Genomic DNA, 25852 nt, shown 5'->3' with positions numbered 1-25852 from the left:
CCCTGACAGAGAGATGTGTGACCACGCCCTTATGAAGTGACAGTTGCTCGTCTTGGGAATTAAAAACATTCAACGTTCAGATTTTACGGACCTCGACGTGAAATAATGTTTGTATTGAGCCGAAGAGCTAAAATGAATATTTAGTCCTGACGCAGAGAACGAAATGACATCATCTAGTCTGCTGTCAATCAAACCGTAACAAGCTGTGACAAGAAGTTTCCCAGAAGTGGATGAAAAAGAGGCTCAATAGGTATCACACACAGATAGAAAACCTTGAAGATAACTCAGCACAAGCCTGTGAAATAAAAGCAGTGAATGTGATATTACAGCCAGTGAAAAGTAATAACTCAATAAATGATGGAGTAATGCAACATCTGAACACTTTCTTCTAAAACAGTGTGAAGGAAATGAAAATAATCCTTGTGTGCACATGAACTTCACTGCTCCTTGTTGAGCAGCATGTGGCTCAAATCTTCCTCTACCTGTCGTTAGAAGCCATGTGGCGCCATCTGGTGGTGTAGAAGTGAACTGCAGGATGTTGTTGTATTAACACAGATGGTTCACATGGAATAAAAACAGCATCATTAATGACTTTATATATCATCTACAATAATACATCAGAATGTATTAATGATATTTAGTCTTGATCATCTGAATGTGTAAATAAACTAAAGATACGTGCCAAGTAAAGTTATAAAGTAGCATGAAGTGGAAATACGTGACTGAGGTACCTCAGAATTGTAGTTACTTATAGTACTCGAGTAAATGTACTTTCCTCCACTGTCACTGGTGTTTCTAGAACAGTGAGTCCAGTTGTGTCTTGCTGGTTAAACTGGTGTTCAGAGCAGACGACTCACTTCCAGTCTGATTGCTCCATGACACCATCTAGCTGACTGACAGTAGAAGTGCAGCATTCATGTGACACTGATATGAAGCAGCCAATCAGTGGAGGAGCAGCTGATGTTCTGACAGGAGACATGATGTAAAGGCTGATTTCAGTTGATGTGCAGATGAATGATTTGTGTTTTCTCTCCAGATGAAAGTGTTTGTGAGTTGAGCAGCATGAATCAGTGTGATGACAGAGAGGAGGGAGGCCCTTCCTCTAAAACCACTGGACCTGGACCTGAACCTGAACCTGGACCTGAACACAGCTGTGTGTCCTTCAAGAGTGACCGGTCAATAGGTCGTCTCATTGAGTTTAAAGGACAACAGCGTCCTGCTGTAAAGAGGTGAGCTGTTAATAACATTAATATGTGACTGATTCGTGCTTTAACTGTGGAGAAAGATGTTTTTTGAAATCTGATGTTTATTTTCAGCTTTGTTTTTCTTCACATAAATTTATATTGTCACTTTAGAAAGCGGCCCAATAGAACCAGTCTTCAACTCTTCATTTCACTTTATTGAATTAGTTTGGTCCAATATTCTCTGAGGTTTATTCCTGATGTTTTCCACTATTTTATGGACAGAAGCTTCTGTGTCTGAAGACTAGAAAGTGAATTAACATCTCTGGTGGGCTTCTTCTCTGTCCAACAGGAGATCAGCCTCTACTGGGCCTGAACCTGAACCTGAACATGGACCTGGAGCCAGCTGTGTTTCCTTAAAGAGTAACCGGTCAAAAGGTTGTCTCGTTGATTTTAAAGGACAACAACTTCCTGCTGTAAAGAGGTGAGCTGTTAATAACATTAATATGTGACTGATTTGTGCTTTAACTGTGGAAAAAGATGTTTTTTGAAACCTGATGTTTATTTTCAGCTTTGTTCTTCTTCACTTAAATTTATATTGTCACTATAGAAAGCGGCCCAATAGAACCGGTCTTCAACTCTTCATTTCACTTTACTGAACCAGCCATCATCCCTCAACAAGCTGGATTCCGACCTGGCAAATCCACAACAAGTCAATTTCTGAATCTCACACAGCACATTGGAGACGGGTTCCAGAAAGGACTGGTGACAGGAGCTGTCTTTGTTGATCTGTCTGCTGCGTATGACACTGTGAACCACCGCCTCCTCCTGAAAAAGATCTTGGAGAATACCAAAGTACTGGCATTCACAGATCTCATCGGAGCCCTCCAGAAAGATAGGCGCTTCTATGTTGTCCTTAACAACAAGCAAAGTCGCTGGCGACAACAACGGAACGGCTTGCCTCAAGGTAGTGTGCTGGCTCCACTACTATATAACATCAATGACCAGCCAATGGACCAGAACACTGAGCGGTTCATCTACGCTGGCGACCTCTGTGTAACATCCCAAGAGAGTACGTTTGAAGCTGTAGAAGCAAATCTCACCTCAGCCCTAGATGAGCTACACCTCTACTACGAGCGCAACCACCTACATGCAAACCCTGCGAAGACCCAAGCCTGCTCGTTCCATCTCAGCAACCGGGAAGCAAACAGACCCCTTAACATCACATGGTCTGGAACACCTCTTGAGCACTGCACCAACCCTGTCTACCTTGGTGTAACACTGGATCGCACTCTCTCCTATAAGGAACATGTCAAAAACACCAAACTGAAAGTTAACTCCCAAAATAACATTCTCCGGAAGCTGACTAACTCCAAATGGGGAGCCACAGCACACACATTAAGATCTACTGCTCTGGCCCTGTGCTACTCCTCTGTGGAGTATGCGTGTCCTGTCTGGGAGAGATCATCCCATGCCAAGAAACTAGACCCAGCATTAAATAACACCTGCCGCTCAATCACTGGCTGCTTGAAGCCCACCAACATAAACAACCTGCACCTCCTCACTGGCATTGCCCCTGCTGATGTGAGACGGGGAGTCGCCAGCCGAGTAGAGATGACCAAGGCCACCAGTGATGAACGCCACCTCCTCTACGGACGTGTACCCCCGGCCCAACGGCTGAAGTCCAGGAGAAGCTTTCTCAGCCATGTCCAGCCCCTAATAGCATCACGGGAAGAAACCAGACTCCAACTATGGACAAAAAGGCTTGAGGACGACCCCCCTCCTGTTGACATGGGTATCCCTCCTTCTGAAGCCCTCCCTCTGGGCTCAGAAGCACCATGGGTCCAGTGGAAGACGCTCAACCGCCTGAGAACAGGAACAGGGCAATCAAAAGCTGCCATGGCCAGATGGGGTTATGAAACTGGCCAAACCACCTGTGAATGTGGAGAAGAGGACCATACAATGCAGCACTGCCTTGTCTGCCCTCTACTACCCAACCAGTGCCGCTCAAAGGATCTCGCAGTGTTCAATAAAAATGCAAAGGACTGTGTAAAGAATTGGAAAACTGTCATATAACCAACCAGCTTCAAAGACACGAAAAGAAGAAGAAGATTGAATTAGTTTGGTCCAATGTTCTCTGAGGTTTATTCCTGATGTTTTCCACTATTTTATGGACAGAAGCTTCTGTGTCTGAAGACTAGAAAGTCAATTTCCTTCATTGGTCGTTTCCTTCTCGGTCTAACAGGATCTATGGGAGAGCAGCATCAGCTGGACCTGGACCTGAACATGGACCTGGACCTGGACCTGGACCCAGCTGTGTGTCCTTCAAGAGTGACCGGTCAAAAGGTCGTTACGTTGATTTCAAAAGACAACAACCTCCTGCTGTAAAGAGGTGAGCTGTTAATAACATTAATATGTGACTGATTCGTGCTTTAACTGTGGAGAAAGATGTTTTTTGAAACCTGATGTTTATTTCAGCTTCGTTCTTCTTCACTTAAATTAATATTGTCACTTTAGAAAGCGGCCCAATAGAACCAGTCTTCAACTCTTCATTTCACTTTATTGAATTAGTTTGGTCCAATATTCTCTGAGGTTTATTCCTGATGATTTCCACTATTTTATGGACAGAAGCTTCTGTGTCTGAAGACTAGAAAGTGAATTAACATCTCTGGTGGGCTTCTTCTCTGTCCAACAGGAGATCAGCCTCTACTGGGCCTGAACCTGAACCTGAACATGGACCTGGAGCCAGCTGTGTTTCCTTCAAGAGTAACCGGTCAAAAGGCCATTTCATTGATTTTAAAGGACAATTGCGTCCTGCTGTAAAGAGGTGAGCTGTTCCTGCTTGTCCCAGTCAAAGGTTGATATTATTGAATTTAAACAACAACATTCTTCAGACAGACAGTAAGTTGTCCTCATGTTGCTCTCTGTTGATGTTTGTCCTCATTAAATCCAGTCTGACCAGTTGTCCTGATGGTCTTCATGTCCTCAGAGTGATGATGGAGGACGAACTTTACAGTCCTTGTTCTGTGTAAAAATACTTTTTAAAGTTCAGCTGAGGATAATATGAAGCTTCAGAAGTCTGAGCTACACAGAACAAGTGGAGATTCTCCTAAGACTTTTTAGTCTGATGTACCGACAGTAAAGTTTGTTATCTGTCAGAATGAATTCATGATCCACAGACTGAAATCATTCAGCTTCATGTTTCATTGAACTCTGGTGTGTTGATCCTTTTCTTGTTGATAGCTGCTAGTTTCTATAGCAGCTTGTGTGTCTGAAGAATAAAAAGTGAATTAACATCTCTGGTGGTCTTCCTCTCTGTCAACAGCAGACCAGCCTCTACTGGACTTGGACCTGGACCTGAACATGGACCTGAGCCGAGCTGTGTGTCCTTCAAGAGTGACCGGTCAATAGGTCGTTTCATTGATTTTAAAGAAGAACAGCCTCCTGCTGTAAAGAGGTGAGCTGTAAATAACATGAAAATATGACTGATTCATGTTTTATGTTATTTATTCAGAGAAATTTGTTTAAACTTCTTGTTTTTTTTCAGCATCGTTCTTCTTTATGTACATTTATATTGTCACATGTGGAGCTGCCCAGTAGAACCAGTCTTCATCTCTTGAGTCCAGTTTAACATTTGTCTGATAACTAGTTGAGTGTAACATAGTGGTTTTATTCAGGCTAACAGATGCTAGCTGCTAACAAAGGATTATTGTGACTCCACTATGTTCCTCCATCAAGTCATCATTTCCTGGTCTTCAGTCATGTGACCACAGAAGTTGAGACATGTCAGTCGTGGCCATTTGTCAAAAAATCTCAATCAAACTTCAAAATGCAAATCAAAGAGCAGTAAAGCTTGTTATTAGCAAAAATATGAACTAACAACAAACAAGTAGCTCTTTCACAAGGACATGGAGCAGCCAGCCAGTGGGGAGATGAAGTCAGCTAGGAGTCTGAGGGCATAAAGTTTATCAAGACATGTCACAAGGATGGTTCATGTTTAACTCACAATATAAATGCAGTTATTCAACAAAAATAAACAACATTACTTTAAAACAAAGGATGTTTTTGGTCCCATTTCAAACTGTTTCACTGGATGTCATGGTCTGGGTTTTGGTCATACGGGACACAATGATTAAATGATTCAGCTCATGTTGGCTGCGTTTTAGCGGGTGTTTGTGGGCTGCAGTGGTCCTGTTCATCTTGTAGTGAACAACAGTTGTCCAGATCTGCTGCATGCTTCTGTTCGGATGCTGAAATAAATGGACCGTGGTGTGTTCGACGTATGACACCACAAAACCAAACTACTGAGGAGACTGTGCCTGTTTGGGAACAAACTCTTTGCTTGCTGCCATGTTGTTGTCTTTGTCTCCATGGAGAACATTTTGTTCCTTTATTATTCAATCAAATAGAATAGATTTGAAACCAAAAAAGAGATTTGAGAGCAAAAGAGAGTAAGTGGCAATCAAAATTGAGTTTTTTTGAGATCGAAACAGAACAGGTTGCAATTGAAAAGAAATATGAGAGAGCATATTTCTTCAACTTCAATCAAAACTAATGTTTGTAAGTAGAAACATATGACCATTTTGCTTGCAGATCAGTCCTCTTTGCTTTCAAGTTAAAAACCTTTGCTTGCAAATCAGTCCTCTTTGGTTGCAATTTCTAAAGTTTTGTTTGCAAATTCAACTGCACTTGATGGGCGGGGCCTACGCTGGTGGATGAGAGAAGAGTTTCTATTGGTTGGTTTGACCTGGCTCCAGCGCCAGCTACGCCTTCCGCATTATACCCACTTCCCCCTTGTGCTGTGCTGCTTGGAGGTAAGTTGATAGCCTGTTGCTCTTGAAACGTTTCCCATAAGTAATGAATTGCGCTATATATCGTTGGCTACAGCCTGCCGTACATTCACAACAACAACAACAAGTAATGAATTATAATGCCCTGCTGCTGCAAGCACACTGATTAGCAGCATCATGGTTGTCTCTGCTAGTCACGGCGTGAGCAGAGTAGCCTAATGAGTGAGTGAATTACAGGGAGGCGTATACAACGTAGGGCTGTGATTTAAACATTTAGTGTTGCATGGTACTCGCGGTGCCAACACGTCACGGTTCCTACACAACAGTACTACCGTCGATTACTAAACTACCGCTGAACGCGGTGCCAGTTTCCACTGTGTAGCGGGCTGCCGCTACTCCTCACGGCTCCGTTCATTTGCAACCTGTTCTGTTTCGATCTCAAAAAATTTTTTTTTGATTGCCCCTCTCTTTTTTTTCTCTACTCTCTTTTGCTCTCAACTCTCTTTTTTGGTTTCAAATCTATTCTATTTGATTGAATAATAAAGGAACACAATTCTCTCCATATGTCTCTCTGTGGATAGTGAATGTGGGGAGAGGGCGGAGCCGACTTTGAACTACAGGAGCCCACTATGAACTACAGGAGCGCATGGGGAGCGGCGGTGGAGCAAGTTAAAGAGAAAAAATATTTTCTTTTTAAAAATCTTCCTAAACCACAAACTCGAATTAATCTATATTACTGATTTATCTCCCAGCACTATTCTATCCTCACGTGTCATTTTTCAGTTTCCACTTCCTCCCTTTGTTTGTTTTCCCGCTCTTTTTCTGTGTACACCTGTGTCTCATGAGTTCATCACAGCAGTACGACGGTGCACACAGTGAACAATTACTTTTAACCTCTTCATCATGTTTGACTTCATATAGTGTTTGTTTGTGAAACGTGCAGTAAAACAATTTGTAGTTGTTATTCTCATGTTCATTCAGTTGATCTGAGCTCAGTCTCAGTCTTTGTCAGTTTGTGTTAGGAGCCGAGTTGTTTTTTTTAAAGTGCCATCAACTGTTAAATCAGCTGCTGTAGTAGTTGCTGTGAAGTTCACAGACTTCGCATTCAGACACCAGTTTGCAGCGAGCGTCCACGTTTTTCCGATCAGATCCACTGGGACGCTTTTAGATTGGAAGTTGGGAATACCTTGCAAAGGAACGCACCATGAAGCCAGTGTTTTCCCCTCACTGTTCGTTGGTGCGTCTGTTTTGCTCCTGTGTTTCCTGCGTGTCTCACCTGTTCTCCTTGTGTCTCCCTGGTTTGTTTAGTTTTACACTTGTGGATTTCTGTTTTGTTTTGACTGCTTTGCCTTTGGATATTTCTCTGCCTGCATTTTTTTGCTTGCCTTTTTGATTTTTGAGATTTCAGTTTGTTTGTACCACAGCTGCTGATGCCACCTCCCCAGCTCATCACAACAAAGATGACACTGGACCATAGACTGGTAGAACACCTGTAGCAGCCTAGGGCTACACTGAAGGACCTGAGCCTCCTCAGAAAGAACAGGCTGCTCTGTCCTTTCCTGATTGAAGGCTTCAGTGTTGTCCAACCAGTCCAGCAGTTGCACACTTATGAACTGTTGTAGGTGTCAGCCAGCTGCACCTCCTCCCCATTTATTGTAACAGGGATGTGGGGCTCCTTCGGCACCGGAAGTCCACCACCAGCTACTTGGTTTTCCCAATGTTGAGGTGGTCACACCAATGAAGATGGTCAGTTTCTTTCAGATATTAACAGGGTTAATAAGGTTCTCACTCGGCAACCCGACTGAATCTTGATCCTGGTCCTGTGTCATCCACCCCTGCTGATGCCCAGGCAGACCTCCAATGGTCTCTTGTGCACTCTCCAGCCCATCCTCCCGGGGGCTTCTGTCTGGTCGCCATCCTGACCTGCTTTGCCTTTTGCCTCGGCTTCCTTGTTGCCCCCTGGACCTGCTTTGCTCTCCAGACATGGTTTGCCCTTCGGCTCTGGTTCCTGGTCGCTCAATGCCCACCCCCTGTGCCTTTCACCCAAAAATCCCCAGTTGGCATTTTTTGTCTTTTCTAGTTTCTTCTCACAGGGTGTTGGGGTATCTATCTGTTTGTTTTCTCCAGTGAATGCAAAACGCTTCTGTAGGTTCCAGTGCGAAAGTTGTGTCGATAATCACCCAAAAGCAACACACGAAAAAGTCAATTAACTTTGGGGTCACACAAATCAGACAGAATAAATATCAAAATCAGGTTTGGCCCGGGCCCGTTTTTTTTTCTCAAGTTTTTGATCTGAGCATAAAATCAAAGGTACACAAAACAAACCGGTATTTGCTTTTTTGGTATCAGATTCATAAACAAACAACTAAATAATGGATAATTTTTTCATACGCCAATGTTGGAATCTCAATTGAATACAAGTTTATTGAGACTCAATTTTTTTTTGCACTGGACAGTAGCTGGGTGGTCCTGTCCACAGTATTAAACGGGTAAAGAGCTGGAGGGACTAAACCAGACAAGCTGCTGAACCAACCCAGTAAACTGACTGACTGTTGATTCACAGTGGGATCAGCAGTACGACCAACACTTTGATGTCAGGGGAAACCATCTGATTCAATGATGTCATCAACACTTTAACTCAAAGGACCTTCAGCTTTTGTTTGTCTCTGAGTGGACAGACATAACATGACACAACATGTGGCTGATTCTTCATGATTCCTCCACAGAGTCGAACAGGAGAGCTCAGAGGTTCCCAGTGGTCAGTCTGCCCAGCAGCATCAAGCACACCTGGACTCCATATTTATGGTCTGTACATAAACAACTATTTTTACATCTAGTCTGTTCACAATAATCTGTATGCTGCACTTTACAGACCAGTGGTGCATCTGTCAAACATGGATCTGATGTTTGTGTAACCCAGTAGAATCAAAGATTCCTTATTTTCTATAAAGATAAATATCATTGAAAATATAATACTTTTATTTTCCTGCTACTTTCAGGTTCACCATACTATGCTGAATTGAAGTTATTTGGTTGATTTAGGTGCCTGTCAATTTTATTTTATTGTTATTGGTCAAATCATGCAGTAATTAAGTGATATAGGAGGGAGGAAGCAAGTCCCACTCTTTTTCAGGTAGCAAGTGCAGTTGTATGCGCAGACACACCAGAGTAGCGAGAGAAACACGCACATGCGAACAAGTGAGAAAGGACAGATAATTCTGTTGGTTTTAATACACACAATTTGGTTGTAACCATTTTAAAGTGTTTGAAAGTGACACCAGAGGTGACTGAGACGACCCGAAGCCTGTGGATGTGGGTTTTACTGTATGCAGACCGTCTTGGTGAGTCAGTGTTAGCGAAGCTAATGTTGCTAATGGCGGTAGTGCGTGTCAGCTTGCTAGCTAATGTGCTACATGTAAAACGTGATGGTTACTGCTTGATTTGTTAAAAGCTTTATGTTTCATTAAAGGGCACATATTTCAGTGTTAATATGAAGGAAATGAATGTGAGCCACAGCTGTTTTGTTTAAATTGTAAACAATTTGGTATTTTCGAGTACATTTAATATCTTAAATATCCTGTAAAACAGGGTTGGTTAAAAATAGAGTTCATTAAAAGTATGAGAAAAGGTTAAAAGTAAGGTAAAACCATGACTTTAAGCAAGATTTAAAGATTTTAGAAATGTTATATTGTAAATTGTTAAATTGTATTTCATTTCATGATGTTAAAAAAAAAACAAGCACATAAAGAGATTTATGGTTAACATTAGTAATCATAATATATGGTTAAAAGCTAAAAAAAACTATTCATAATTCATATAATATGGATTAAAAACATTCCATAAAATGATTTGGGTTGAAGCTACTATTATCACAGAACTATATGATAAAGATAGTTACTACTGTGTTTTCTGAGATTTTTGTGTTCTTAGATTTAATCTGAGATATGGCCATAAGTGATCATAATTTGTATAAACTGTATACAATAAGGTTTTATATTGGTGTTCAGGCTAGGTTTTTGATACCCCTGGAAACTCCCTTGGATTTGGGAAACCGGACACTGGATTTTCTCCCTGATGAGGGAGATGGCGAGCTACTAGGATATCTGACTGCTTTATCCATCAGAGAGGGGACCCATCCATTCCTTCTTCAAAGTACAAGTTCACCGGTGTGGTAGGATTTGTCACAACTCATCCTGATGCTGACTTATTACAAATAGGGTGCACCCAGAAGAACAAAAAGACACTTACAGAAACTTGAATTGAACTCTTTTACGAGGACGACTATAAGACTTGACTGAAAGACCCTGTGCTAGAACTATAAACTGTTGGATGCCGGCAGCTAAGTTGTAAACTTTATTTTTTTTTCTATGTTTTTTCTAAAAGATATTGTCACGACCGGCTCAAGAAGCCATGACAAGAGACAGTGAAACGCGGATAAACGTAAAGATTAACAATATTTATTTAAATTGTAACTAAACCCCCAAACCACTTTTTTCTGCTGAAAACAAATGTATTTGGGTATGAAGTAGTGTTGTTGATGTATTCTGGTCCAACTCTTGACATTTTAGTCAAAGTATTTCAATTTGGTGTATTTTGTTGTAAAAATGTAAGAGTGACTGCCCTCTATGGGTTGAAACCCGGCTATTACAATCAAATTTTGCTATTGGCTGAGATGGAGGCCAATGACGTTTTGGAGGCAGCTTACATCACGAGCCACCACTGTTCGCCCCGCCCCGCTGTGTGTGTTTTTGCATGTGTGTGTGTGTGGGGGGGAGCTCTGTTGGAGGCTGCACAGAGTGACTGGACGTGTCTTAACTGCTCCTGGAGCCCTGCCCACAATCAAGGCATTTTTTGAATTTCCAGCCCAGATGCACCTCAGCCAAAACCTAGGGGTTTAGTTACACTTTAAGTAATGAGGTGTGAGGTGTGAATGTGTGGTTATCAGTGTGTCTGCCGATGGGTGCATGTGAGTGATGTTTGCGGAGCGTTGGAAAGTGCAGAAACCAGGCCGAAGCCAACAAAACACGACACAATGAAGCCGGAGGAAAACAAGGTCCTTCTGGAGAGCGAGAGCGACTGAGACGGCCTGCTCTTAAAACTTCCAGGAGACTGGCCAGGTGCTCCTGGTGTCAAGCCCCGCCCACTGAGATACCTGCAGACAGAAGGAAGGGATACACAAAGCAGGCCCTCGAACAGCAGGGGGCCGTCACACCCCCCTCCATAAGAAGGTGGCCCGATCTCAGGGCCACAAAGTAATGCAATAACAAAACCCACACCAATACCCATCTTTCACCACATTGGCTAGTAGTGCCATACATTTACAATCATAAATCATTCCATATAACTACACATATCATACATTACCATATTGGGCTTAACTCTCTTAACCAGTGGACTGTTTTGTTTTACCTGCTGCCTGCTATTCACCTCTGGTGCTCATCACCATCACCACGCCCTCCCCCTCAGCAACCTGGTCCCAAGGAAGCAATTTTAAGAGAGGAAAGCAGAGACAGGGACACAAAGAGGCAAATATGCATCATTAGCTTAAGTTAAAGGTATAGTTGGTAATCCTGTTCAGAAACACTTTTTGTTATACTGGGTGAAATGGTCTTCCCACCCTGAGAGTAGTCCATACATAATGTGTTCAGAAAAAGGAGCGAAATAAATCAGACCTCTGTGGCAGCTGCAGGCCTGTAAAAACTCTGACCAATCCCTCCCTCTCGGTCCGAGTGGAAAGAACCAATCAGATGCCTTCATGTCTCGCACCCCCCTCTGTCCCCCCCCCTGCACGCACTCATCACGTGTCACATGTTGCCGGATATATTCAGCACACTCCATATGGAGTTAGCAGGAGATACACACTCCAGGTCAGAAGGTGGCGGTAATGCACACCTAACAGTCGTTTGCCAACAGCCATAAAACAACAGAAGAAGAAGAAGAAGAAGCAGAGTTAGCAAGAGAGAACAATGGTAGAGAAAATGCAGCCAAAAGTAGCACTTCCAGAAGTGATGCAGAGGTTGCTGTCTTTCTGTTGGACAGGTAATTATTTGTTTTGCTTCGGGGGATTTGTTATTTTCATGAAATATGTAACGTTAGCCAACCTAGCTACTTTTGTAGCTTGTAATGCTAACGGCTCTCCTCTGCCCTGCTGACAGACTGTCTGATGCGCGTTCAAGTGTGTGGGGGCGTGGCTTCGGACGGAGCACTGACGGGAGGGGGAGAAGGGGATGGAGCTTAGACGAGGTGCCACTTTCAAATCTTGCTAGCTCTCCAACATTACCAACTATACCTTTAAATGCTGGAAATGTTACTGACAAGGTGTTCTGGACAATGCGTCTGCAACCACATTGCAAGAATTGGGGCATCACACATTAACGTCTTTATTCATTCAAAAGCCTGCTGACACACAGGGGACCAGACAAAGGTTGCTTTTGCTTTCAATAAATCAGTAAGGGGCGCAACTACTTCAGAAGGGTTCCTACAGAAGCTCCTATAGTAGCCCACTAAACCGAGAAAAAGCATTACTTCTTTCTTTGTAACCGGTACAGGATAACATGCGACTGCCTGGACTTTTTCCTTCACAGGACAGACGGTACCCTGCCCAACCACCTGTTGGGAATGGATGGTAGGGCAGGTGTGGTTATCAGGAATTAATAATTATTGAGAATAATTATTAAAATTAATAAAATAAAAATTAATAAAATTGATTTTCAAATAGTTAAAAACGGGGCACCACTCTGAAATCAGGGACCAATAACCAGACCAAAATTAGTCTCAAAGAAGGGTTCACTTTAAATGTAAATATTTGTAAAATATTTACAATTAAAGGAACAGTGAAGGAAATGAATCCCAGCACTGACCATCACAACCAATAAATGCTACAAAACATATGCACAAAATAATCACAGAAAACTGCTATGTACAATATAATAGACTTTATTATTGTTAGCAAATTGATTAAATCAATAATACTTTCAATAAACACAAATCAATTACTCAACCAAAGCAGCTAAACTATGAAACTAAACTAAGACAAACTCAAGCACAAATCACAAAGAAGCATGGGTGTGTGTGTGTGTGTGTGTGTGTGTGTGTGTGTGTGTCAGAGACAAAGAAAGAGGAGCCAAAATGGCGGTTGTAGTCAAAGAAACAAAATGGCCGAGAGCCAAAATGGTGGTCACGCTCCCTTGGAGGGTGACGTCACGGAGTGTTCCGTTTAAAGGACTACAAAAATGGCCGAACAGGAAATAGGACACTCACGTTCGTTCGACTACAAAAATGGCCGAAACGTGACTTGGAGAAGTCACGCGTGGATACGAATTCAAAAGGACAATAGATTTTGCTGAATCATATGTCTGGAATTCCAAAAATGGTGCCAAGTGAATACGTCACCTAAAGCTAGTCAAATGAACGATTGAGATTTGAACAACGGCAATGGTTACACCACCGTTGGACTCGTGTGCACTTTGATTGCACACAAGAGGAATTTGTAGGGAAAGTGACCTACGGTTCCACAAAAGGTGGACGTGCTACTACGAGGCGTCCGTCTCTGAAGTCATAAAAGGGAGATATCATGAGACACACGTATCTTATGTTATAGCGAGGTCATCAACCATAAGTCTCCAACACGTCACCCATAAGATTACGTGTGCGCGCGTAACCCCTAATGTGTGTGTACATGTACATGTGGGTTAGTTTAAGAGAGGGAGAGAGAGAGAGCAAGACAAAGACAAAGGGCCAACGCCCTTAGCGGCGGCTAAACTAATCAGCTCGTAATGAGCGGAAAGTGAAAGCAAACAACATGTTTTACCACATAAAATGAACAGCAATAAAAAGAGGGACACGGCGGTCCACAAAACTCACAGAGAACAATGTAGCTCACAAGCATACAATACACGCTCACTTCTAGTATCTGCCCAGACACTAATTAAGCCTCACTTGTAGTCGCGTCTTCCTTAATCCAGCTCGCTTCCTTGGCATGGATTAAAGGCGGGTTGCAGTTTCTGCGTCGGCTGTTAAAACCCTTTAACACCGGTGGTATCGTCGCCGATAGGATTTTACATGCGTTGCTCTCATTGCCGTAATTCCTAGACCGTTTGTGCTATCGAAACTTTAAAATTTAAACGGTTCCTGAAAGCTGTGACTCTGGCCTTTGCACCCATATATAGCTTATTACGTAGGCTGTAGGTATCGCGAGTTGTCGCCGGGCGCATACAGGCGAGCCAACGGGATTTTACGCACGTTGTTCTCATTAATTAAAATTTCAACGGTTCCTGAAAGAAGAGACTCTGGCCTTTTCACTCATATATGGGTTATTACGGTAACTCGTTTCTGTGCCTGCGGAAAGACAAAAAGCACACAGAGAGGAGAAAGACGGAGAGGAAGACCGAGAGGAGAGAAGGACGGCAGACGCAGACATTTTTAGCATTTTTACGAGACGTTTTTATGACAATTGTGTGGCATTTGAGCATATTTGTGAGAGCAAGACATGTCAAGAAAGTCATCAAGGGTGACAAAACCTTCGCAGAGGTTCATTGAGGATCACAGTGACCATGATGAAGGAGCAACTTCATCTGAACCAGAGCATGTAATAAACGTTGTAGCTAGCTAGCTAATAAGCTAACATTTTTATGACTAATGTACTTACTGTAAGTCACTTTCACAAAACAGGCCAAAAAATAAAAACTGAGGCCAAGGCTCACAAACTTTCTTGGACAGATGTTTTATAGTTAAAATTTCAAATAAACGTGTAATATGTTTGTCTATGTGCAAATACAGTTTCTACTCTACTAAAAACCTGTTAAATCCAATTTCGTTTTGTGTTTTCTTCCCCTTTAAACTGTTATTACAAACTCAAAACATACAGTAATGTCAAATAATTGCCAGATATTGAAAGATTAAGTAATCCTGGAAAAAGGTGCAAAAGAATTTACTCAGCACATTTTCTGACATTTTTATAGCCAAAACAACAAAATAAGTCCAGGCGGCCTGTTTGAGGCTTAGGTGTTAGACAGCGTAGTCGACGGGCAATAAGAAAACGGGCAAGCGCGGGCGTTTTCTGAGGAAAAATAAAATTATCCTCCTTCTGCAGGCAGGTAAAGAGAGGCTGGTTGCACAGCATCTTTTCTGGATCCGAAGCGAGTTTGGTGAACACGGCGCAGTTTTGGCTCGTCCGGCGAGATGAAAGACTGCGGCCTAGGTGGGAAAAATGAGTCCAGACATCTGTAGGACCCCTTCTGAGTAATAGTTGCACGGGCGAAAGCTGATGCTTCAAGCAACACGTAACTCTGGGACTGCGTTGAAAAGGGTCTGCCGCTGTATTTATCTCCTCCGGTGTCGGCGGAAGTGATGCGTTCAGGTGCGCCCACAGACAATAGGAAATGGGGGTTTTTGCACTTTCCTTTGGTTACCAGGCTTTTACAGTGCAATTAAGCCGCATCGAAGCATTGAGCTGCACGCGGTCCGATCCGACGTCAGAACCATGTGGACGGTCCCAACACACCCGACCTAGATAAGTCACCGTCGCCCTCGCAAACTCACACTTGGCAAGGTTGACGGTGAATCACCCTCGGTCAAGCGGCTGAACAGGGCCCGGATGCTCCAGGCTCCAGATGTTGAGACCAGGTGTCAAAGAACACGACCACGTCATCTAGATATACAGCACACCCTTCCAGGTCACCCAAAACTTTAGTCATCAACCGCTGAAAGGTAGCGGGAGCATTCCGCAACCCAAAAGGCATGACTTTATAAGAAAACAGACCATTTGGTGTTATGAACGCTGAGATGTCACGTGCCCGCTGGGATAAAGGAACCTGCCAGTAACCTTTTAATAAATCGAATTTACTGACAAATGTTGCCTGTCCTACCAGATCGACGCAATCTTCCATACGCGGAAGCGGAAAGGAGTCGGTGACAACATTCACTTTTCCAAAGTCGGTACAGAACCTGAATGTGTTATCGGATGAGATGTGTGGTAAGTTGTTTGTGTTAAGTTGCTGGTGGGGTCATTAGTGAAACTAAAGGTAAGGTGAGTGTCAGCTGGTGTTCACATCGTAACGGAGCCATTTTCCCCTGGTAGGTTGTAGCAGCGTTGCTCCCTTGGGCTTTGCTGGGTTTGTTTTTTTTCTCTAGTGCTGCGGTGATAGTGGTCAGAGCTTGTCTCGGGAGCATGGCCGTGGTTGTGGGTTGGTTGCCAGAAACTGGTCGCTTTCCCAGGCCAGCGGTCTCCAGTGCATAAATACCCGCCGCAGAGCTGCATGAAGACTAGGGATGAGTCAAATTATGTAGTTTCGGTTAGGCAGTTTAGTTAGTGGGGATTGTGCGCTCTGGCTGAGGTCCTCGCGTGATCACAACGCTGTCAGTCGCTTTTTCCTGGTATTGAGAGGTGTAACATTTGGGCTTTTCTCTGGTGTGTGTGCCATGGCTGAGGTGGCTGAGTTTTTTAAGGCTCCAGTGGAGGAGTTATTGGATTGGAGTATTATGATGTTGAGATCTCTGATAAACGGTTGAAGGATACGGTTAAAAGTATTCTGCGCGCTAATCTGAGTGATATGGGTGTGTTGACAGGCAGTGCGCAAGGTGGAGGGTTTGGCTCCGCCGGTGGTTACGGTTGGTGGGCCTAGTAGTCTCAAATTTGAGCAGCAGAGGGAATTGCTGTTGTTGCAGTTGGAACATGATAAAGTGATGAAGACTGCCGAGATGGACAAGCAGATGGCAGTCCAAATGCTCCGCTACCAAACGGAGCAAACAAAGCTGTCTTTGGAGCAATCCCGGCTTGAGTTGTTGAGAGGTGGAAGCTCTGTTGCTGGCGCTTCGGGAGAGCAGGAGAGTTCCTCTGTTCTTCCCGGGGGCGAGGGTGAGTGTTTTGATGTGCTTGGCAACTTGTGGCTGCTTCCGAAGTTCAATGAGAAGGATCCAGAGACGTTTTTTTCTCTATTTGAACGTGTGGCTGCATCGAGAAAGTGGCCGGAGTCGACGCGCACGTTTATGTTACAATGTGTTTTGACTAGGAGAGCTCAAGAGGCCTATTCATCCCTTTCCTTTGTTGACAGCCAGAGTTAATCGGTGGTGAAGTCTGCTGTTCTCAAGGTCTATGAGCTGGTCCCCGAAGCTTACCGTCAACGGTTTCGGACGTGGTGGAAAGCTGAGAAGCAGACGCACCTGGAGTTTGCCCGCGACCTGTCGGTTCTGGCCGTGGAGTGTTTTGAAGATTTATGTGATCTGATAGTGTTAGAGCAATTTAAGAACTCTGTTCCTTAGAATATTGCGACCCACATCGGTGATCAAAAGGTAAAGACTGCCATGGAAGCGGCTGCGCTGGCAGATGATTATGTCCTGACGCACAGGCATGCGTTTGGAGTGGGGCCCGCTCGCAGCTCTGGTTTTGTTGAGAGTGCCGGGGTGTGTGATGTGTATCCTCCTGTTTATCCGGCTAGAGCTGATGTGAGGGTTTGTGGCGTGAGAGGTGCCAAGAAGATTTGTAACTTCTGCCATAAGAATGGTCACTGGAAAGCTGATTGTTATGTTTTGAAAGCTAAGGCAAAGCTGCCCATGACGCACGTAATGGGTGCGTGTTTAGCAGTGTCTGCGCCCGAGGTGCCTGGGGTTCATTTGGGTAACGGGGTGTTGCAGCGAGATGTTGCAGCTGGTGAGCTTGATGCTTTCTTACCTTTTGTGTCTGGTGGATTTGTCTCTTTGGTGGGAAGTGAGGAGAAGGTGCCAGTTAAAATCCTGCGTGACACGGCTGCATTTGACTCCTTTATCCAGGCTTCGGTGTTGCCTTTTTCAGAGAAGAGTGATTCTGGGCTCACTGTCCCTGTGCTGGGCGTAGGCATGCAGGTTTTGCAGGTCCCGCTGCATAACATTCAGTTGTTCTCGGACCTCATTCAGGGTCAGGTGGCGGTTGGCTTGCGTCCAGCACTGCCGATTGAGGGCATTACGCTCATTTTGGGTTTGTTGTTTCCTCTGTCCCCTATGTCAGTACACATCCGGACGAATGTGAAGTGAATTTTCCAGAGGTCTTCACAGCCTGCGTGGTGACGCGCATCATGGCGCATGCTGATGCTGCTATTCACGACCGCGCGTCGAAAGGTGCGAGGCACGACGTGTCGGAGCTGGTTGCATTTTCCATGTCAGATGTTCCACTCTCAGTTTCGTTGGAAGACCTGAACACTGAACAGCAAGCTGACCCTTCTTTGGCAGCTCTTTTTGAGCAGAAGACGTGAGTGAGAGCTCTCGGGGTTATGTTGTTGACAATGACATTCTTTTGAGAAAATGGGTTCCCCACGGTGACGATTTTGTTGCCGACCCAGTCTTCCAGGTCGTGGTGCCATTTAAGTTTCGGGATGCGGTGCTGAGGTTGGCACATGATGATGCTGGCCATTGGGGGGGTCAGGAAAATGGGGTCTTGCAACATTTTTTTTGGCCGCGTCTGAAGCGGAATATTGCTGGGTACATCAAGACCTGTCATACGTGCCAACTCACAGGTAAACCCAACCAGGGAATAGCACCCGCGCCCTTGTTCCCTATTCTAGCTGTCAGTCAGCGTTTCGAGCACTTGATCATTGATTGTGTGGGGCCGTTGCCTCCTTCCAGGTCTGGTGCTGTGTACCTCCTCACTGTAATGTGTCAGACTACACACTATCCCGGATGAGCCCCCACTTTGTCACGACTGGCTCAAGAAGCCATGACAAGAGACAGTGAGACGCGGATAAACGTAAAGATCAACAATATTTATTTAAGTAACGTACACAAATCATAATAATGCCATGAGGTGTGAACGTGTGGTTATCAGTGTGTCTGCCAATGGGTGCATGTTAGTGATGTGTGCGGAGTGTTGTAAAGTGCAGAAACCAGACCGAAGCCAACAAAACACGACACAATGAAGCCGGAGGAAAACCAGGTCCAGAGGGAGAGCGAGAGCGACTGAGACGGCCTGCTCTTAAAACTTCCAGGAGACTGGCCAGGTGCTCCTGGTGTCAAGCCCCGCCCACTCAGACACCTGCAGACAGAAGGAAGGGATACACAAAGCAGGCCCTCGAACAGCAGGGGATGTCACAGTATTTAAATACAAGATGTTTAACTTAAGCTCATCTCCTGGTCTGTGTTACTTCCCTCCGACTATTGCACAGCACAGCATTTGCCTCCATGAACCTGGACACTGGTCCACAGTCAAGCTAACTGATCAGAGGTTACCTTGGGTCCTTAACCCTTACAGTCTGGTTAGCGGGGTTACATTTGGCTCCATGATGATAAATTTTGTCATTCACATAATATTCTGTTTCAGCTGCTGGAGGAGAACATTGTCACTTTTGTGAAGAACGAGCTGAAGAAGATCCAGAAGGTTCTGAGTTCAGATTACCCAGAATGCAAAGAGAGTCAGAGGGAGGATGAGGAGGTGTTGGATGAGGATAAAGATCAGAGGAGGAGCAGCAGAGAGGCATTTCTGAAGATCACACTTCACTTCCTGAGGAGAATGAAGCAGGAGGAGCTGGCTGACTGTCTGCAGAACAGTAAGAGGATTTCTCTAAAGATTTAACATGATGGATCAATGAGACATTTCCTGATGTCTGATGATGATGGAAAATGTGTTTATATATGCAATCTTTAGGGGAAGGAAATTGTCTTATTTTCTTCATAAGTAACTGAATGAACTTTTTTGTTGTGTGTTTATTTAGAAAGTTGTTCTGCAGTTTGTCAGCGTGAACTTAAATCTAACCTCCAGAAGAAGTTCCAGTGTGTGTTTGAGGGGATCGCTAAAGCAGGAAACCCAACCCTTCTGAATCAGATCTACACAGAGCTCTACATCACAGAGGGAGGGACTGCAGAGGTCAATGATGAACATGAGGTCAGACAGATTGAAACAGCATCCAGGAAACCAAACAGACCAGAAACAACACTCAAACAAGAAGACATCTTTAAAGCCTCACCTGGAAGAGATGAACCAATCAGAACAGTGATGACAAAGGGAGTGGCTGGCATCGGGAAAACAGTCTTAACACAGAAGGTCACTCTGGACTGGGCTGAAGACAAAGCCAACCAGGACATACAGTTCACATTTCCATTCACTTTCAGAGAACTGAATGTGCTGAAAGAGAAAAAGTTCAGCTTGGTGGAACTTGTTCATCACTTCTTCACTGAAACCAAAGAAGTCTGCAGGTTTGAAGAGTTCCAGGTTGTGTTCATCTTTGATGGTCTGGATGAGTGTCGACTTCCTCTGGACTTCCAAAACACTAAAATCCTGACTGATGCCACAAAATCCACCTCAGTGGATGTGCTGCTGACAAACCTCATCAGGGGAAACCTGCTTCCCTCTGCTCACCTCTGGATAACCACACGACCTGCAGCAGCCAATCAGATCCCTCCTGCGTGTGTTGACATGGTGACAGAGGTCAGAGGGTTCACTGACCCACAGAAGGAGGAGTACTTCAGAAAGAGATTCAGGGACAAGAAGCAGGCCAGCAGAATCATCTCCCACATCAAGACATCACGAAGCCTCCACATAATGTGCCACATCCCAGTCTTCTGCTGGATCACTGCTACAGTTCTGGAGGATGTGTTGAAGACCAGACAGAGAGGAGAGCTGCCCAAGACCCTGACTGAAATGTACATCCACTTCCTGGTGGTTCAGGCCAAACTGAAGAACGTCAAGTATGATGGAAGAGCTGAGACAAGTTCACACTGGACCACAAACAGCAGAAAGATGATTGAGTCTCTGGGAAAACTGGCTTTTGAGCAGCTGCAGAAAGGAAACCTGATCTTCTATGAATCAGACCTGACAGAGTGTGACATTGATATCAGAGCAGCCTCATTGTACTCAGGAGTGTTCACACAGATCTTTAAAGAGGAGAGAGGACTGTACCAGGACAAGGTGTTCTGTTTCGTCCATCTGAGTGTTCAGGAGTTTCTGGCTGCTCTTCATGTCCATCTGACGTTCATCAACTCTGGAGTCAATCTCATGTCAGAGGAACAAACAACAGACCGTCAATCTGCAGAGATACGTCTCTACCAGAGTGCTGTGGACAAGGCCTTACAGAGTCCAAATGGACACCTGGACTTATTCCTCCGCTTTCTCGTGGGTCTTTCACTGCAGACCAATCAGACACTCCTACAAGGTCTGCTGACACGGACAGGAAGTAGCTCACAGACCAATCAGAAAACAGTCGGTTACATCAAGAATAAGTTTGAAGAGACTCTGCCTGCAGAGAGAAGCATCAATCTGTTCCACTGTCTGAATGAACTGAACAATCGTTCTCTAGTGGCGGAGATCCAGTGGTACCTGACATCAGGAAGTCTCTCCACAGACAACCTGTCTCCTGCTCAGTGGTCAGCTCTGGTCTTCATCTTACTGTCATCAGAAGAAGATCTGGATGTGTTTGACCTAAAGAAATACTCTGCTTCAGAGGACGCTCTTCTGAGGCTTCTGCCAGTGGTCAAAGCCTCCAACAAAGCTCTGTAAGTGTGGAGAAGTTTTTTCAGAGTGCAGTAAATGTGCTGTTATTGACCCAATTAGAAATAATTTTCTTGTTCTACTCATTATTCTTTATCCAGACTGAGTTACTGTAACCTCTCAGAGAGAAGCTGTGAAGCTCTGTCCTCAGTTCTCAGCTCCCAGTCCTCTAGTCTGAGAGAGCTGGACCTGAGTAACAACAACCTGCAGGATTCAGGAGTGAAGCTACTTTCTGTTGGACTGGACAGTTCACACTGTGTCCTTGAAACTCTCAGGTCAGGATTCATGATTTTATTTCATTATTTCATGTTACTTGATAATTTGAGCAGGTCTAGACCAGACCTGTCTGTATATATATATATATATATATATATATATATATATTTCAACCCTATATATATATATATATATATATATATATATATATATGTATGTATATATGTATGTGTATATACTAGGGCCCAACAGATTGTCGGCGAGCCGATTAAATCGGCCGATTATAGCCCGTTTGAGACTAATCGGTAATCGGCCAAAACTTGCCGATTGTCGCCGATATTTTCAGAAATAAAATGCAGGGAATAAGACTTGGTTTTACTTTGAAAATGTTCCCCCATTTGAAAAGATCCCCCGACATTAGGCTATTTATCCTGTAGAGGGCGCACCGACCTCATGACAAACTCCATCCACTATCCACTAACCACCTCACAACACAGCAGAGTGACTGATCTGGAGCAGGCAGCGGCAGGGACGCACGGAGGAGAGTGGTCCGCCTCAACGGTAAATAAACAAGTTTGTGAAATAAACAATAAGTCAACAAGTTTCAATTCAACCCACTTCACGATGTTCCCCGCTGTGTTGGTCTCGATCACGCCAAGTTAACGTTTAAGCACTATGTAATATGCAAGCTAAAGTTAGAATTAGCCATCTGCTATTAGCCTTGCTACACATATTAGCCGTGCCAGTAACGGTAGAGTAAACATAACAGTACACATTACGTAATCGACTAGCTACTTCTCTCACTGAGGCAGCTGCATGTCTCCAGATAAGACCGGAGCAAAATGAGTAACGTGAGTTAAGACGGGGAGGCACCGACCGGCGGAGGGGAGGGAAGGAGGGAGGGAGGGAGGGGGGCGAGTAGGCGAGAAGTTGAAAACGCTTTTCTGGTCCGAGTTTGATTCATGATAAATCCGTGGTATATTACTGAGATGATCAGTCGGTCTTCCTGTCGGCGTGAAGAGCAGTAGCTAATGGTGCCTAATGTTGGATGGTTGTCATGTTAATATGCTGCTTGACTCAGCAATAAAAAGGATTTGAAATTATTTTTCTGCCTTTAATTCTTTGTAGAAGTGTCTGAAAGGCTCAAAAGCAGCCATTTGTTAAAAAAAAAAAAAAAAAAAGTAAATATGTAGATATATTACTTAAATTAATAAAACTTTATATATAAAAAAAAATCGTCCGATTAATCGGTTGTCGGATTTTTTTCCCCCTAATAATCGGTATCGGCATCGGCCCCAAAAAATCCATATTGGTCGGGCCCTAGTATATACATATTAGGGATGCATCGGTAGTTGGGAGTTTTCCCACAGTTCGGTATGCATCACGCCAGGTTCAGACAGGACGCCGAAGCGCCGAGATTAGCTGTGAAGCGCCGAGGAGCAGAGCCATTTTTTTTTCGGCGCCCATGTTAACCAATGGTGTTGTTCACGTAGGTAGTGGCGCGCGCCGTGCAGCGATCATTTCGGCGTCTGGTCTATTTTTTTTGTGTCAAGCCGGGCAGGAAGTCAAACAAAGCAACAACGAGAGAATCCGGTCGATTTTCAAAATAAAACAAATTTCTAAATAAAACTATTTTCGATAATTAAACCCGCCGAGTGACAGAAAACTACTCATTACTATGAAGTGGACATACATTTACAGTCGTCAGGAAAACATGGCGTTGTAATTTTATGCAGTTATTTACTTTCCTATGGTGAAAAAACAGCTCCAAGTGTGACTACAGAACAGCTGAGGAGCAGAGCCGTTTGCCGACCGGCGCGGAGAAATTCATGTCTGGTGTGAACAGAAGGGCCGTGGTTCGCGCGAGAATTGTCTGTCTGAACCTGGTGTCACAGTTTTTGGGCCACGGTAACGTATGGTTTCGATATCTTAATATAAAACTACTCACACTAGCAAAGGCAATATTGCATGTTAAAATAATTAAAAGCAGCTATAGTCAAACCACAAACCTTATTATAAAAATTTAACACTTATCTTAATTGCCTTCCATAAAAAATATATGCAGTATCCAATCAAGTTAAACAGCAAACATTATTGTAGTATTGTATTGTACTGTATTGTATTACATATATATATACACCTAACAAGACGTATTGAATGGTTCGTTAAAATATTGAATATTGTTGCATCCCTAATATATATATATATATATATATATATATATATAATGTGGGTTTATTAGTCTATTCTGCACTTTGGTCCTGATTTACTAATCTCAACAACCATTCCCCTCAGGATGAACTGTAATTACTGTGGTGATCCTCCATCATCAGGTCATCATTTTAATCTGTACAATATGTTAGTTCATGACCAAATATTTACAAAACTAATGGCATTTCCATCAGCTTCAGTTATATTGTGTGTTTAGTGCTGATCAGTAAATTAGTGAAAACTAAGATGATGAATATAATAAACGTTAAACCCTTAAACACAGATGTGCACTGAATCATCAGGACCCTCAGCTGATCTGCGATGTGTGTTGTTTTGTGTGTCTGCAGGCTGTCAGGCTGTCTGATCACAGAGGAAGGCTGTACTTCTCTGGCCTCAGCTCTGGACTCCAACCCCTCCCATCTGAGAGAGCTGGACCTGAGCTACAATCATCCAGGAGACTCAGGAGTGAAGCTGCTGTCTGCTCAACTGGGGGATCCAGGCTGGAGACTGGACACTCTCAGGTATGAAGAGTCCTGCTGCAGCCACAGACAGCCAGTGTGAGACTCTGTATCTCGATTGTAGATGGTTTAGTGTCGGGAGGTCTGCTTCGTTTACTCCACTTGAAGTTGTTCAGTTCAGGAGAAAAGGCAGCATGGCATGAAGCCAAGAGTTACAAGTGAAGAGAGGAAGATGAGAAGACAAGATGAAGATCAGCGACCAGGAGAGTCTTGGCACAAACACTAAAGTTACACCTCTTTTTTCAGACTAGTTTAAAATGGTTCTGACATGGATCTTTATCAACACTCGAGTAACTGCATTCTAGATCATCACTGACAAGTGTATTTGTGCTTCAGTGTGAAACAATTTACAGACTGTAACAACTGTCTGTTGCATCAGTTTAAAGTGAACACAAGATATAAAACAGTCCAATAACAACGTTAGATGACACAAGGTGGAACATTCCCGTCACATTACCATAACAGCAGCAGGGCATAGATTAATTTAAGATGGGTCAGTGGTGCCGTCTTGGCTCCTGTCATGAGGAAACTGCTGCTCCAGCTGAGTTTGGGCTGTTTTGGGTAGTTCTCATAATAACAGCCTGCAGGGGCAGGAAAGTTTCAGTGTTTTGCAACTCCTTATTAGTGCAAATTATAGATAAAAACATAAAAAAACATTGATACTAGGATAAAATAAATAAAAAACATAAATACCAAGCACACACCTCACGTACACCATGTCATACTCATTATTGCACAGTCATCAGATTATTGCACAGACACACTTTCTTTCATTCTTTTATGCCTTGATTGCATTCAGCGACACTATTGCTCTCGGGTAAAAACTGTTTTTGAACCTGTTTGTCCGGCATTTTATTGTCCTGTATCTTCTGCCAGAGGGCAGCAGATCAAAGAGTTTGTGTCCGGGGTGTGATGGGTTCCTGATGATGTTTTGAGCTTTTTTAAGGCACCTTGCATTGTATAGTTCATCTAGGCAGGGGAGAGAGCAGCCAGTGATCTTCTTGGCAGTGTTGATGACCTTCTGGAGTGCTTTCCTCTCTGCTGCTGTGCAGCTGACATACCACACACACATGCAGTATGTCAACACACTCTCTATTGAGCAGCGATAGAATGACACAAGCAGTTTTTGTGACAGGTGGTTCTTTCTTAGGAGTCTGAGAAAGTAAAGTCTCTGCTCTGCCTTCTTGATGGTCACTGAGGTGTTCGCACTCCATGACAGGTCCTCCTACATCTCGATGCCCAGGAACCTGAAGTCAGAGACCCTCTCCACATAGTCCCCACTGATGCACAGTGGTTGGATACTTTCCGTTTTCTTCCTTCGGAAGTCCACGATCAGCTCCTTCGTCTTATTGGTGTTAAGGACCAGGTTATTTTCCCTGCACCACCCAGTCAGCTGCTTCACCTCAGTCCTGTAGGCAGACTCAGGAGGTGTGAAAGCATGCTGATGGATGCTGAGAGGTGGGAGCGTACTCTCACCCTCTGAGAGCG

General features: G+C 43.9%; 1 protein-coding gene across 1 annotated transcript in view; it reads left to right on the top strand.

The window, feature by feature from the left end:
- Positions 1-2972: 2972 nt before the first annotated feature.
- LOC311271384 (NLR family CARD domain-containing protein 3-like) overlaps positions 2973-25852 on the top strand; it is a gene marked incomplete at both ends in the record, with an annotated part of 45990 nt that continues 23110 nt past the window's right edge. The window contains 7 exons of the mRNA XM_084377025.1: positions 2973-3064; positions 3877-4008; positions 8698-8776; positions 19257-19482; positions 19648-21424; positions 21521-21694; positions 24194-24367. Of these exons, the coding sequence (XP_084233151.1) occupies positions 2973-3064; positions 3877-4008; positions 8698-8776; positions 19257-19482; positions 19648-21424; positions 21521-21694; positions 24194-24367 (2654 nt within the window). The remainder of the gene's footprint in view (positions 3065-3876; positions 4009-8697; positions 8777-19256; positions 19483-19647; positions 21425-21520; positions 21695-24193; positions 24368-25852) is intronic.

This window comes from Pagrus pagrus (genome assembly GCF_965226575.1).
Source record: "Pagrus pagrus genome assembly, chromosome: 16".
Classification (NCBI taxonomy): domain Eukaryota; kingdom Metazoa; phylum Chordata; class Actinopteri; order Spariformes; family Sparidae; genus Pagrus; species Pagrus pagrus.
Note: the sequence above shows the minus strand (reverse complement) of the source record. Positions and strands in the feature narration are given on the sequence as shown.